Genomic DNA, 14,122 nt, shown 5'->3' with positions numbered 1-14,122 from the left:
TCAGAGGTGCCATGGTATTTGCTGTTCTTCTTAAAGCCCCAGCTACTGGGGTCAGTTGATTATATGAGATGCTCAGCTCTCAGTTTTTAAAAATAGGAAATTTCTAGCCCTTGTGGTTGCACAGGCCAGGTCTACGCTATAAACGTACATCAGCAAAACTACATAGCTCAGGAAAGCCCCACACCGTTTAGTGACACAGTTATACCAAGCTAACCCCTGGTGTAGACAGTGCTATGCAGGGGGAGGGCTTCTGGAGTGCTAGAGCAGGGCATCTGCAGTGTTTTAAGTGTAGACCTGCCCAGAGAGAAGCTTGAAAAAGTGACCCGACGGCTCCGAAACCAGAAGGCAACCACCCCCACAACTGGATTATTATTATTTTTAAAACTCAGGATTTTTAAGCCACTCTCATGACTTTTGGGCCCTGACTTATGATTTCTGGGCTTGACAAATCTGCCTGTAGATTGATAGCATATGACAAATGAATTGGGGATGGGGGAGACCCCCCGCCCCATTCTAATCAGCTTTTTCAATTTCAAGAATGATGGATTGACAAAGCCAAGCAGAAGTTTTCTGACTACCCCAATCAGCGTCATAATCATCCATACTCTGGGTGGGGTCTTCTACAGCATTCAACCTTGGCTTAACTCAGCTCCTATTGACGTCAACTCCCACTGACCTCAGTAGGGGCACAGTTCGACTGATGCTGAGTACTTATGTTTAAGTGGTCCCTTGCACCAAGAAGGCTGCCCATGTACTTTGTTGACTGAACCCTGCCTGCCGGACCCGCAGATGGAGCACTGACAAATCTCCCTTGAAGTCGATGCCAATTTAATTCAGGCCAAGATCTCGCCTAGTTTAACTGTTTTCAAAGTCAAATCCTGGATTTTTTTTTGCTATAACGTGAAAGTCATTTGATAAGATGAGGTTATGGAGAAGCAGGGGCTTTTCCATGTGTTTGCTATATGACTTTCTTTTGAATCAATCGTCTTATCCTATTGTAAAGGTTACAGATGGACTATTAGATCGTCCAGTTCATTTCTCTAGCCAAAGCAGGAGTGTCCCCTACATTTTCTTGTGTTTTTATCCTGTCTAGTTTTAAATATTCCTAAGTGGTGAGGAATTCCTGGGAGAGACAATTCCACAGCCTAACAGATCTCCCTACCAGGAAATACCTTCTGCTACTCCATTTAAATGTTTCCTTTCTTAATTTAATCCTTTTACACCTAGTATACCACTTTGTACAACCCTGTGTAATTTCTTTTCTCCCTCAGAGTGTCTGAACCTGTCAGATATTTGCAGATCATTTTCTTGTCCCCCTATTTATTCGTCTCTTAGCCAAACTACTTATTTCTTTACTCATTCCCCCAAAGTCAAACGAGTTTTTCGGATAACAGAAGTTCTGATAAATGAGGTTTGACTGCATAGGACTCATTCACCCAGCACTGAAATGCAGCTGCCTCTAGGGTGTAGTACAGCAGCCATTCACTATATGCAAAAACTTGCACTAGCTTAACTCACAACAACAATGCACCTTCTGGGACATCCATATAAGACTAAAAGGGTTGGGATTTTTAAAAGGCAAAATGTACAGAGCAGGGAAGATAAATGCCAGGAGCTAAGATCTCTCCTTTCCAGCCCCATTCATTGGGCCAGATAGGAAAATCAGAGGGAATATGATTAACTCAGTCCATGCATCACGATACAAACTGCCAATGGCCAGATGTGAGGAACACGACAAGTAATGGTGCCACAAGCAAAAATGTAGTCCTTTAACTGAAGCAACATTGTCCATGACCTCAGTTTTATCAGCCTGTCCTTTATTTGCAATGATGGAAAGGAGGTAACGCTGGGTTTGTGTGTGACCAAGGGAATCTGGGCTTAAAAGGAGGATGTAATGCAGTCCTACATGACCCAATCACATTCTTCACTCAGTTGAAAGCAATTGGGAATAGGAGCTGCTCTCCCTGGGGTGGAAAATTGAATGGAAACCTGGTATCCAGCATTAGATCAATGGGGAGATTTTAAAAGGTGCCGGCCCCTTGCTGGGATCCAGAAAGAATTTCTTTTGTGTGTGAGGAGAGGTGCTAGATTGAGAGACCTGAGAGCCACAGCCCCTATTTATCCAGACAGCAGATTCAGCATTAGGGCAAGCATTCCCCACCCCTGCTCTCGGTCACTGGATTACAGGAACCCACCTCGAGTCCGAGGCTTGTTCACTGTACCTGGGCAGGTTAATCCCTGGCCGCTCTGCTGAGATAACCAAGAAAGTGGCGGATTAAGCACCAGCTATGGCACTATGTGATGTGGACGCTTGCTGATTAGGAACTGGACTGAGAGGCACCAAGTCATTTAATATAGACCATCCAGTAGTTGTTACTTTCGGTCACTATTGACCTCTCTCACATTACTGGTGCTCTGAGCTATCCAGAGTCATCAGAAGAATCATTATCCATCCTCCAGATTTCACATCTACTTAGTGGGATGTGGAAGGTGGCAGGGACTCCAGGTCTCAGCCCCAAGTGACAAAGATGGGTATGGGGTTCTTTTGGGATAACTCACAGACTGAATTACAAAAGTTGTGTACTATAGAGGAAGAGAGAGAGGGGTGTGTATAGAGATTAGATAGATAAAATGATGGGTGTGTATGGGGATGGATGGATGGATCAATCCTTGACTGATGTAAATCAGCACTACTCCAGGATTGGATCTGTAATAATTCTACTTTGAGCTATATGGGATCTTTTAGGTAAAGACACACAGCAGTGACTTACAAAGGTAACGAAGTATCTTATTTCCATTTTACAGAGGGTGAAACTAACGCACAGAGAGATGAAGTGAATTCCCCAAGATTACATATCGAGTCAGTGGCAGTGTCGGCAAGAGAACCAAAGTCTCCCGACATGAAATCCCCTGCTCCGACTGTTAGACAAGGCTGCCTGTGGACACTGATGGTTTATAGCCACATGCTCAATATTTCACAATACAACAAACACAGTTCCAGGGATGATATCACCTGACTCAATGTCTGTCTTTCCATTTGTATTTATAAAAGAACATCATAAAAGGAAGCAGTGTGAAGATCTACAATAACTAGGACTCATTGGCCAATTATTATATAACGTAACAGAAAACATTTTCCAAAACCAATCACATAATTCTAGAAGTGCACGTATACTAGATACTTCTTGGGAGGGGACTGAAAAAGCTTTATCCTGCCACCTAGCATGTGACAGCCCAACTGAGGTTTATCATGTCCAGCAAACTGCACACCCTGCTATACGAATCAGAGAAACACACAGTCCAAAGAGTAACCATAAGCATGCAAACTGACTATAATATTATTCCACAAGCCTGTGACTCCTGCATTTCTCAGAGGGGGATCATGCCTGTTTCTCACAAACTGCAAATCTAATAGTACTGAAAGCCACCTCAGTACTGGAATGGAGGGGCACTTTGTCTGTGGGCTGAGTTGCTGTGTTCCGCACTTGGGAAACTGTACAGTATATTGAGTGTTAGAGGGAGGTAAAAAAATAATGCTTAGAATAGAATGGGGGTTGAATCCTTAACTACGGAACTATGAACATGGTTCCATGATGTGCTGTTCCCACTAAAGCACACAGCATAGCTCGTACAGATCTGAGTGGGTTATCATAACATGCACAACCTGGGTTCTTAAGGTTCTCCGGGAGCAGCAAAACAAAGCCAACACCCCTATTGACATCAGATAGCCTGGTCCCAGTGGGAAGTGATATCCGACACCCCAATTCATACTAGAGAAACCACTGTACTGCTAACAGCAATGCAGACGCAAACCCAATTTAAACAGTCCACGTTTAAGTGATCAAAGATAACCAGTCTGCTTCCATGTGATAATGGAAACTCTCTCTAGTCCTTTGAGATCAACATTCTTTGCTTGCTATGTTGATGGAACTGAAACTTTATGTCACTTAATTGCTTCTCAATGATATATACAATATCTATCCTATAGGTATATAATATATTAAACCTGCACTAATTATTATTATATAATATATGAAATGTGTACTAGAAATCTCCCACATTAGACAACCTCCTGTCTTGAGATTACCAATTGAAGTCTATTTTGTCCATTGACTAAAGCATTGTGTATATTTTATTCACTACCATTAACAGAAGACCACCAACTGGTAGCCAAATGATTTTTGCTGGTGTCTTGAGGGTTACGATAGGTTTTTCAATGTACTCTATAGCTAAAACACAGTGTTGCAGCATACAGGTTACATCAGCATAAGTTTGGGATGATCGTGCTACTCACAAGTGGCCCAGCCGAGAGTGAGGTACAAGTGTTGTCCCAAATACATGCTGATCAAACTTTTACAGTCCAGCATGTATTCTGTAGGTGCCACAAATTTAACAGAAAATCTATTTGAAACGGTTTTAGGAAGAGTTTAAAATTTTCACATTGACTATTTTTTGTATCCTTGCACCTAGAAACCCATGTGCCTTTGTTAGTCTTAGTCCAGCTGTACAGAATTCAGAACGAGCAAAATCAAAATGTAATTAATACATTTTCAGAACCTCTTAAAATGCCCTAGAATAGCTTTTTTTAATACATACAAATGTCACACACGGCTTTAAAGTCTAGTATATCTGGTCTTTCCAGGGACAAACACTATTCTCATTTCCCGTTAGAAAACTGAGATTCTGCCATTTCTGCAAAGATCTCATTTCTAGAGCCCCTAGATACTGGACTTTAAACCTGTCATTAGTGCACATCTGAAAACTGCCCACGGCGGACTTTGGGCCAATACAGTTTTGGGGGTAAATTCCACATTGCAGGGGAAATGAAATGTTTTTGTGTCAGGTTGGTTTTAAGAAATGGCATCTGTCTGAAGCTGTTCAGGGAGTTGGAATGTTAGAGTAAATCCAGGGAGGGCCAAAGTGGTGACCAGAGGGCGGGTGAGGTGGACACAGATGCATGATAAATGCAGCTTGTCACATGACTCAGCAATTTATCACACATATGCGATGTCTACATGATCTGGTTATTTTGAAATGTTTGCTGCGACAATGGAAGAGAATGAGAATTTGCATTTTAATTATAAACGCAGTCCTGTCTCTTTCTGCTATCTTCCCGGTGTTGTTCCCAGTGAACTGAATGGTGAAAAACTTGCATTGTTAACGGCAGCAGGATTGGGCCCTTGTATTCTCTCTATTTCCTGTTCTGCTGTGGTTCTCTCACAACACACTGCTGTGTTCCTCCCCAGCACACATCCTAAAATGGTGCTTTTTCTATCATTGGCCGCAGCCATTAAAGGAATCAATTCCTTGCCAGTCTGGGATTCTGGAATCCCCACACAAAGTTAACGGGTGAATGGAAAGGAGGTTGGGCCTGCATTATGAAAGAGATTGAAGAGAGTTTTAATCACCATAAAACTGAAAAGATCCCATTCTTCCATGGCAATCTCACACTGAAATATCGCAATGGCGAGAATTGGAGCATCACAGTTGGGCGTATCTGATATAATAATATTTACCATTTATAAATCAATTTACATCCCCAAAGATTTTTATGAATGTTAGCTAAGTACAATGTCCCTGACCCCTCTGAGATAGGTCATTATTATTATCTTCATTTTAGAAGTGGGGAAACTTAGGCACAGTAACTTCAAGACAGCACAATAAGTCAGCAGCAAAGGTATGATTAGAGCTGGAAAGCATGTGGCTCTGGTCTTGTACACGAATACGACACCGTGCGGCCCGCTGCAATGTGCTACTCTTCCCAAATAGGTTACAAGTCCCTGCCTTCAGTGGCTATTGGATGTCAATTTGCTTTGGGCTAGCTAACCCAGCATGCATGTTCCAGCTAAGCAGACTGCATCTTTGCCCCTCTCTGAAAGAATGTGCTGTTCCTTCAAAGAACCTAAAACCCTTCCTCTGGATTTCTGGGGCATTGGCTTAATTCCTTTCAGGGATACCTGGCTGTCCTTCCACAGCTGCCTTGTAAGGTGTCTGAATGTCAAACTGTTATTATTTCTATACCTGACTGAGAGAGTAACAGGGACCTGGAGGTTTTTTAGGAGGGTGTATAATTACCCGATCAGTATTATGTTACCCTGTTCATAACTTAATAACCATTTTAATACAGATGGCACACACAGGGATAATTTCCTGGGGTAGCCGAGCAGTATATTACAGAGACTGTGTGTCTGAGGGAATCTTCTTTAGCCAAGGTACATTCTACCAGCTAATTCTACCTGCTGTTTTCAAGATGATTTGGGATAATTTCATATCATTTGCAAAATATTTAAAGCTATTTATATAGAATGCCAATTTCAGAAATATATGCTGTCTGGGTTATTAGACTTATTTTGATAAATCTCCCACGGACAGCACAAGACAAAAAATACTGTAGTGTTTCCCCAGTGGTTATTTTTCCTGATGTTGGTGTGAACATACAGGGTTTTTCAACATCCTAGCTATGCCTAAGTGTAAATATACAGGCATATGCGTGTATGAACGCACTAGATACTACCATGCTGGTCAGTGTGCATGTGTCTTTAAGGTATGTGTATATATACTTCATGTAGTGTGTGTATTTTCTAGTGTGTGTGTGTATGTATGTATATATATATATATATATATATATATATATATATGTATAATAATATATATATATTATTCTATTGGGGTAGTATTTGTATCCGAGTGCGTAAATGTGTATGTTTTTGTAAGTGCCTGACTATATGTGTTACAATATTTCTAACAGTGTGGCATATGTGTGTGCAAGTATGTACAGTCTTGAGTATGTTTGTATCTTTGTGTTATTGTACCTGGGCCGGTGTGATATTTGTATGTGCATGCATAAGCGTCTACCTGTGTGTTGCCAATGTGTGGCAATGTATGCTGCAGGTGAATGTGCATTTGTGTACACATGCATGTGTGTGTTGTTCATACACGTTTAAATGCATCACAACATCTTGCAGCATTCCCCATTTTGTCACCTGGCATATATCCTTTTTGCCACCAAAGAAAGGATTCTTTCCCTAAGGGTTGTGGAGGGGTGAGTGGTTTGTTTTACATTCATCCCGCTGCAATCAAAACTTCTGCAAGGGGCTGTGATCTGTGCAGGTTTGAAACAGCAGCTAGACGCCTCATGGAGCTCTTCCCTGCCTTCAGAAGAGGCGTCCTTGCTGGTTTAGCAGCTGCCCCGGGGGGTGGGGTGAAGGAGCCTCGCATTGGGGAAGCTAAGTCTGTTTGTTTAAGATAAACAAACATTTGGTGGTTTAATGGCTCAGGAGTGCGGGCTGTGATTGTCTTTAGATATGGGCGCTTTTAATCTCACAGTCTTAATTACTGAAAGCACTGGCATCCACTGACACGAGGGAAGGAGCGTTAGAGAAGCAGGACAGAAGGAAGCAAGTCTCCTGGCAGGTGCCTACCCTCGCACTCCCAGCCCTGCCATGCACAGCCTGGCAACACCCCGCGGCGCGTACTTTCCCCCAGTCATTTCACCCATCTCCCTGCCCAGCCGGTCCCCTCCGAGGGCCGCCCGCGCGCGCTGTCTCCAAGCAGGTTTCCCACACCCGCAGGCCCCAGGAGAGGAAAGCCCCGGGCACGGATGGGGCGCGCTGCCTGCAGGGAGTAGCCCAGTGACGCCGGGCTTGGGGGAGCGGCAGGCTCGGTGTTGGAGGGCTGGGAACTCCAGGGCTGCAGAGGAGGCGGGCGCCTTAGAGGGGGAAATGCTAGCGCCCCCCGGGCCGGGCAACCCGCAGGCTAAAGGAATTGGCTGGCTGCCTGCTGGGAGAGCTTTATGGGGGCCATAAAAGGGAAGTGGCGTGGGGGGAGGGGAGCTGTGGGAAAGGTGGGTCGGGCTGGGCGCAGGGGAGGGGGCCGGACACGGAGGGACTGGCCCGGGGCAGCGAGCGCGTGGCCGGGCCCTGGGCAGGGCGCTGGGTGCCAGGCCGAGGGGCGCCCTTACCTGTTGATGGAGGAGACGCTGGGCACCGTGTCGTTGTCGCAGATGCCCTCGGCCAGGAGCCGGTCCCGGATCTCCCAGGCGAACATGGTCGGGTTTTGTCTCTTGTACTCGGCGATTTTATCCACTACTTTGGGGGTCGCCACTTTGGGCTTGGAGCCGCCGATCACCCCGGGCTTGATGCTGCCCGTCTCGTAATACCTGCGCCAAAGCAGAGCGCGGTCAGTGCCCGGGGCCTGCTCCCCGCCCGAGCTCACCCATACCTGGCCACCGGCCGCCATGCGATGTCCTCCCCACTGCCAGCGACCCCGCACCGCCCCCGAGCCCCGCAAATCTACCTGCCCTTGCAGCCGAGCGGAGCCTCCCCCGCCTGGGGCCTGGGGGCGCACGGCTTCGGGGAGCCATTGCCTGCCTCCCGGGCTGCCTGGCGCGGGGACAGTGCAGGTGGGGCTGTGCCCTTGGGCAGCGGGGTGTGTTGGGGGGCTCGGGGGCAGCGGAGGTGGGGCTGTGCCCTTAGGCAGCGGGGTGTGTGTGGGGGGGAGGCTTTTTCCACCGAACGCCAGGCCCAGCCAGCGACGGGGAAACAAAACGGAAACCGTCCGCCGGATAAAATCCAGGGGGCTGGGGGCCGGTGAGGGGCCAGGGGAGACAGCCGAATGAACCCCCTTTAGCGGATGTTTTCTCCTCCTTCCCTGGCCCCCATTCTCACCCCAGCCCCCATCTTTTCTCACCCCCGCTGGAACGGCCTGGCAGCGCCGCAGGAGGCAGAGAGCGGTTTGCTTGGCCTGGGTGCGCGGCTGGGATTTCGGGGTTCCTGGCCCTCTCGGCTCATCTCTGGCCCTGGCACCCCCACGTCCCCGCGTGGCCATTAGCTCGGCACGCTTTGGACACTGCTTTTGCAAAGGGCAGGTTGGAGGATAGCCGGGAGGTTCAGACACAGACAGCCTGTTTCCTCAACCCCAAGGCCGGGCTGAGGTAGGTTCCCCCACCCGATCTGCCTCCCGGGAGATTTCACACCAAATTTGGTTGCGACCGTTTTTTAAGGCTGCTCGGCAGAGTAGGGGTGGGGTGGGGATTTTTTACCTTTTCTTTCGTACTCACAAAATATCCCTGCTTCAGGTTGTTTCCCAGGCAAAGGGGAGGGAGAGGTGGCTATTGCGGGGGAGGGGTTGTCCTGCAAATGGCACTTCTCCCCTTTCGGGCTGCGTGACAACCCGGGGGCGCAGAGGCGGACCCCGGGGGGACGGGAGAGGAGGCTGTTTGGAGGAGGGGAGGGGTGCACACGCTGCTCGCCCGTGCCTTACCTGCCCAAGATCTTGCTGACACAACCGTGGCTGACCCGCAGCTGCCTGGAGATGTCACAGGGTCGCACTCCCTGGTGAGCCAGCTCGACTATCCTTTGTCTCACCACGTCAGGTAGGGGCCTGCCATTCACAAACACCCCCCCGAGCTGGTTCACTCCCCCATGCCCTGCTGGGGAGAGAGAATAAAAAACACAACAACCCACGCACCCCAGAAACAGACCGTTAGTCGGGGACAGTTAGCGACCCGTGGGTAAAATCTCCAGTGACTAGCTATGAATGGAGGCGATGGAGGGGGCGAGGGTTTGGGGAAGGACAAGAAGGAAGGACGGAAGAAAGAAAGAAAGAAAGAAAGAAAGAAAGAAAGAAAGAAAGAACCTAACCCAGAGGAGTGAATTTCTAACGAATGTCACTTTCCTCCCTTCACACACCCAGATACTCTCCAGCGGCAATTGTGCCCCTTTATTCCCAGGATCTCTGAAACGGCCTGATGGAACAGCAGCATTTCAGGGGTATTATTCTGGGGACGAGCACGGGAACAATCCCAATCCCCAGGCTCGTGCCTGCTCCAGGAGTTGGGAAGAGATTTTCTCCCGAACTCCTGAGTTTCGCTTCTAGCGGCTCCAGGCAGAGCCCTTTCGGATTTCCCCCGTCTTTCTGCGGCTGCTCCTTCCCCCTCTCACTTCATTCCCGTGCCATGATTTTCCATCACATTCCCTGCTGCATTTAGTTCTGCGCCCCTCACCCCGGAGAACTGTTACCTGGTCTAGCTCGTTTTCGCCATTTATTTTCGGATAAAAAGAAAGAAAGAAAGAAAGAAAGAAAGAAAGAAAGAAAGAAAGAAAGAAAGAAAGAAAGAAAGAAAGAAAGAAAGAAAGAAAGAAACCTGTCTTTGTGTCCCGCAAACGGTTACAGTTTATATAAACAAAACCTCTCTCTCTCATAAGATTTCGATCTTTTAGGGGGGAAAAATCCGCCAGAAAAACAACAACCTTGCCTTGATTTTTTTAAACAAGGATTCTGTTCAAGGGGAAATAAAAATTCCCCATTCCACCCCCTTCAGACAAAACCCCAGCTCTGTCTTCCATGGGGCGCCTGGGTTGCCTTTTTTCAAGTAATAATTCGGATGAATACGGCAAGGATGGGCTTTGCACCTGCTAAATGTTGTCAGGCAGGAAGGCTGCCAGGAATGAGGAAATATCTTCATTCGGATATTAGCAAAATATGAGCTGTGTTTGTGACGCTTGCACCTAAGTGTGTGCGCCAGAGCTATACTACAAACGCGCATTCGTAGATATGTATGTGCCCATAAATATTTACAGAAGGCATATCTTCATTTGCCATGATCCCTATGTATCCGTATCGATAGAACTGTGCAGTGTGTGTATACTGAGTTTAGAGTCTTCCTTTCACACAGCGCTAACCTGCTGCAGCTTCTCCTGGAAAGAGATCTTCAGCTGGTTTTGCAGGTTGCTGAAAAATGATCTGTTTATATTTTTGCTGATTTTTTTTCTCTCCTGCTTTTGACACTGACTTATTGGCTCTGAACTAGGTGGGAACTCTCATTTGCCCTACGATCGATCCAAGTCCTTCTTCACAAATAGAGTTTTTTCCTCTCTCACAACCCCCCCCCCATTAACACCTAAGAAACACCCTCCAAACTGCCTTGCACATAATCCCAGGATGGTTTCTTTAGACCGTTCTTTTTGGCCGGATTAGTTATTTTTTAAAAAACCTCTTTGTGAAAAAAAAGGTTTGGGATTATTGGGTGGTGGTAGTGGACATTTCTTCCTGCCCTCTACCTCCTCCCACCCCCCCGGTATCATTTGGGTCTTTCTTGAATGGTGCGTGTGTGTTTTTTCTTCATTTGTCCAGACCACCTTTTGCACATGTTGCCTCTAAAGTTACAAGCCAGCAGTTTCTTCAGCACCTCACTGATAAATAATTCAAGGCACCTTTGATAACTCGCATTACAGAATATTAAAAGGCATCAGATGCAAAAAAGATTAAAAAATTAATAATTCAAATTATTGCACCCAGTGTCCCCCCCCGGGCTTGTTTTAATTTAGATCGGTCCCTTTCAAACCTTATTACACACACTCTCTCTTTCTCTCTCTCTCTTTCTTTCTATATATATATATATATAAAGAAAGAGACACACATCTGTCCCTTTGAACAGAACACATTCTATAGTCTGTATACATGTGTGAGCGCGTGAGGAAATCGGCGCTCATGTGTATTATAATTGCCTGCTAATATATATATTATATATTATATAAACGGCCCAAACTGAATCATGCTTTTTTTCAAAATTCGGCAGCAAAAATAAAACGTTCCCAAATCTCACTGGGTTTTCTTTAAATCATCCGCTGTGTTGTGAAATATTTCTATCGATTAAATATATTTTCCAAATTAAATTAAATGCAAAGGTATTGCAATCAATTAAAAAAGAAAGCCGCCGGGGTGCAAACAAAATATTTCCAAACGCTGGGAGTATTTTCAGTGAATATACTTGGGAAACAATATTTGTTCCCTAACAAAATCGCTCAGAAATCAGCAATTTTGAAAAAGAAATAAAGCTGCAGCCAACCCTTTTCTTGGGCTTTATATTTCTGCTCTTTTTCTTCTTGCAAATCATTTTTTAAAACCCCCAAATATTGTAGAGTGTATCCTTTAAATATTGGGTTATTTTTATACAGCTGCCAGGGCAGCGTCTTGAAAAGTTTCGCCGTGGAAAGTTACAAATTGTTCTTAATTATTCATTTCCTGACTCAGTATGGTCTCTATCTCAGATTTTTATTTTTCTTCCTGTCTTTTTAAATCCCTGAATTATTTTTCCTGCCTGCGGTTAGCTCAAATGAATTGCAATTTCATTATTACAATAATTGTCATGGGTTGTTTTTTCCTTTCCCCCCTCCTTCGATTGAAACGAGATTCTAGTCTGAAAACATATCAGGAATCCACTTTCTTGTATGTCAATAATGCATTTAAAATGCACCCCAGAGATCTTGGAAATAAATACATTTAAAAGAAAAAGAAAAAAGGAGGACTGTGACTTCTTAATAACCCTCGAAAATGCCAGATTTCCCAACAACATAATTGTCCTCTTTCTTCCACTAATTCATCCTTAAAACAAACAATCACCTTCCCAGTCATTTAAAAATGACATTTACCCCCTCTTCAGTTTAAAGAACAAAAAATTACAGGGAGAGCTGTGGTTCCACACATATATATATTTAAAATTTAAAAAATTAAGCTTTGACCCACGTTGCAGATTAAAATATAAACGATCAAAAATACAATTGGACACACGCGTCGGAATCAACTACTCCCCCTCGGAGGCACAATTTGCAAAGTGGATTTGGAGCAAGACCTGATTTTGTTGTTGTTGTTCCCTTTCACACACACACACACTCATTCCCTCCAGTAAGTTTGGGGGTTTTCCAGGCTCGGGGATCCCCCTTGGTGGGGCTGTTAGCCCCGAAGGAGCTAGGGAGCAGCTGAGGCCGGTGGTGGCAAAGCAAGGCAGGGGGTTCGGAGCCCACCTTGGCTGGCGGAGGCGGCAGACGGCTGGGAGGATGGCCTGGACAGAGGGTCAGGTGAGGAAGAAGGGTTGGGGAAGGAGGCATGGAGGGATGTAGCGGAAGGAGCTGGGCTCCGGTACTCACGGTGCATTGCCGAGAAGGGGTCTGCCTTGCAGTGCATATCCATGGGGAGGCAAAGGAAGGGGAAGAAGTCGGCTGAAGCCGCCGTGTCGCCTCTAAAACTCAACTTCAAGACTTAGGGGAGAAAACAAAAAAAACCAGCCAGCAGGGCGAGGGGAGGCGGGGGGCGGGCGCTCGGCCCTGCCCGAGGAGCGGAGAACTTTCCGGGGGCCGTGGACTGGGAGCTGGCTCGAAGCAAGCGGAGCCCGGTGGTTCTGGTCAGCGGCGTCCCAGCGGGCAGCGAGAGGCAGCGGCCGGGGGGCAGGTGGATGTCATGGCTGGAGCGCTCGGGTCAGATCATCCCTGGCAGCCGGGTCAGCGAGGGGCTGGAGGCTAGAGCGCGTCGGAAGCAAGGTGAGGATGATGACGGTGGTGAAGCAGCAGCGGCCGAGGATGATGCGGCTTCCTTCCTCTTCCTCCGCCAAGTCTGGGGCTAGTTCATTTAAGTTCAAAGTGGAGTAGAAATCCCCGGGATCTCTGAGCACCGGCAGCCCCCTCCCTGCGTCCCCTCGCCTCCTCCTGCTCCCCAGGCAGAGGGTCCCGCTCCTCGCAGACTTTCTCGCAAGGTGGGATGTGTTTGCGAGGAGCTTTGGCTGGAGAATGGAGCCTCCTCTCCCCGCGTGTGTCTCTCTAAAAGCTGCAAAGCCCCCTCCAGATCTCTCCCCCCCAGCCCACCCCCACCCCTCCTCGCCCTCCCCCTTTGCCGGGAGATGGATGACTTGTCAGACAAAGGCAATAGATTCCAACACTCTCTGATTCGCCAGCGCGCGGAGACGGAGCCCGGGCGAGGAGGTCCGTGCTTCTGTCACTCGGGCAGAGGAGAGGGGGAGGGGGGAGTGCCAGGGCGCTGGCGGGGGGGAAGAGTTGGGATTAAAACTACAGAGAAAAACGAAACTACCAGATAAGACAAACTCTAGATAAGGGCTGCAGAGGGGACGGGGCTCTAAATGTTTAGGGGACACAGGAGGATGAGCTGAGCTTAAACAGCCTGATTCCCTGCTTTGTTTGCGGCGCCTCCAACTCCCCTATTTAAGCACATTCTCCCTCCCACCCCACCCATACACGGCGCTTGTCAGTTTCCTCGGCCTTTTTTCTTTTTCTCTTTTGCACCCTCATCCGCCGATGAAAGTGCTTTCCGCCGTCAGGATCCAGGAGATCTC

The 14,122-nt window shown here is 47.1% G+C and overlaps 1 protein-coding gene across 3 annotated transcripts in view; it reads right to left on the bottom strand.

Moving 5' to 3' along the window:
* The window catches only part of PAX2 (paired box 2), a 102,168-nt gene extending 88,597 nt beyond the window's left edge, over positions 1–13,571 (bottom strand). For 2 of the 3 annotated variants that reach the window (XM_045022840.1, XM_045022839.1), the window contains exons 1-3: positions 12,927–13,571; positions 9,262–9,430; positions 7,961–8,158 (exon numbers count right to left, since the gene is read on the bottom strand). In XM_045022840.1, coding sequence (XP_044878775.1) covers positions 7,961–8,158; positions 9,262–9,430; positions 12,927–12,969 — 410 coding nt within the window. In that variant the 5' untranslated portion in view covers positions 12,970–13,571. The remainder of the gene's footprint in view (positions 1–7,960; positions 8,159–9,261; positions 9,431–12,926) is intronic. The other variant, XM_045022841.1, reaches the window with a different exon arrangement.
* Between the last annotated feature and the right edge of the window lie 551 nt (positions 13,572–14,122).

The sequence above is a fragment of the Mauremys mutica genome, chromosome 7 (assembly GCF_020497125.1).
Source record: "Mauremys mutica isolate MM-2020 ecotype Southern chromosome 7, ASM2049712v1, whole genome shotgun sequence".
Taxonomy (NCBI): Eukaryota; Metazoa; Chordata; order Testudines; family Geoemydidae; genus Mauremys; species Mauremys mutica.
This window is presented reverse-complemented; position numbering and strand designations above follow the sequence as displayed.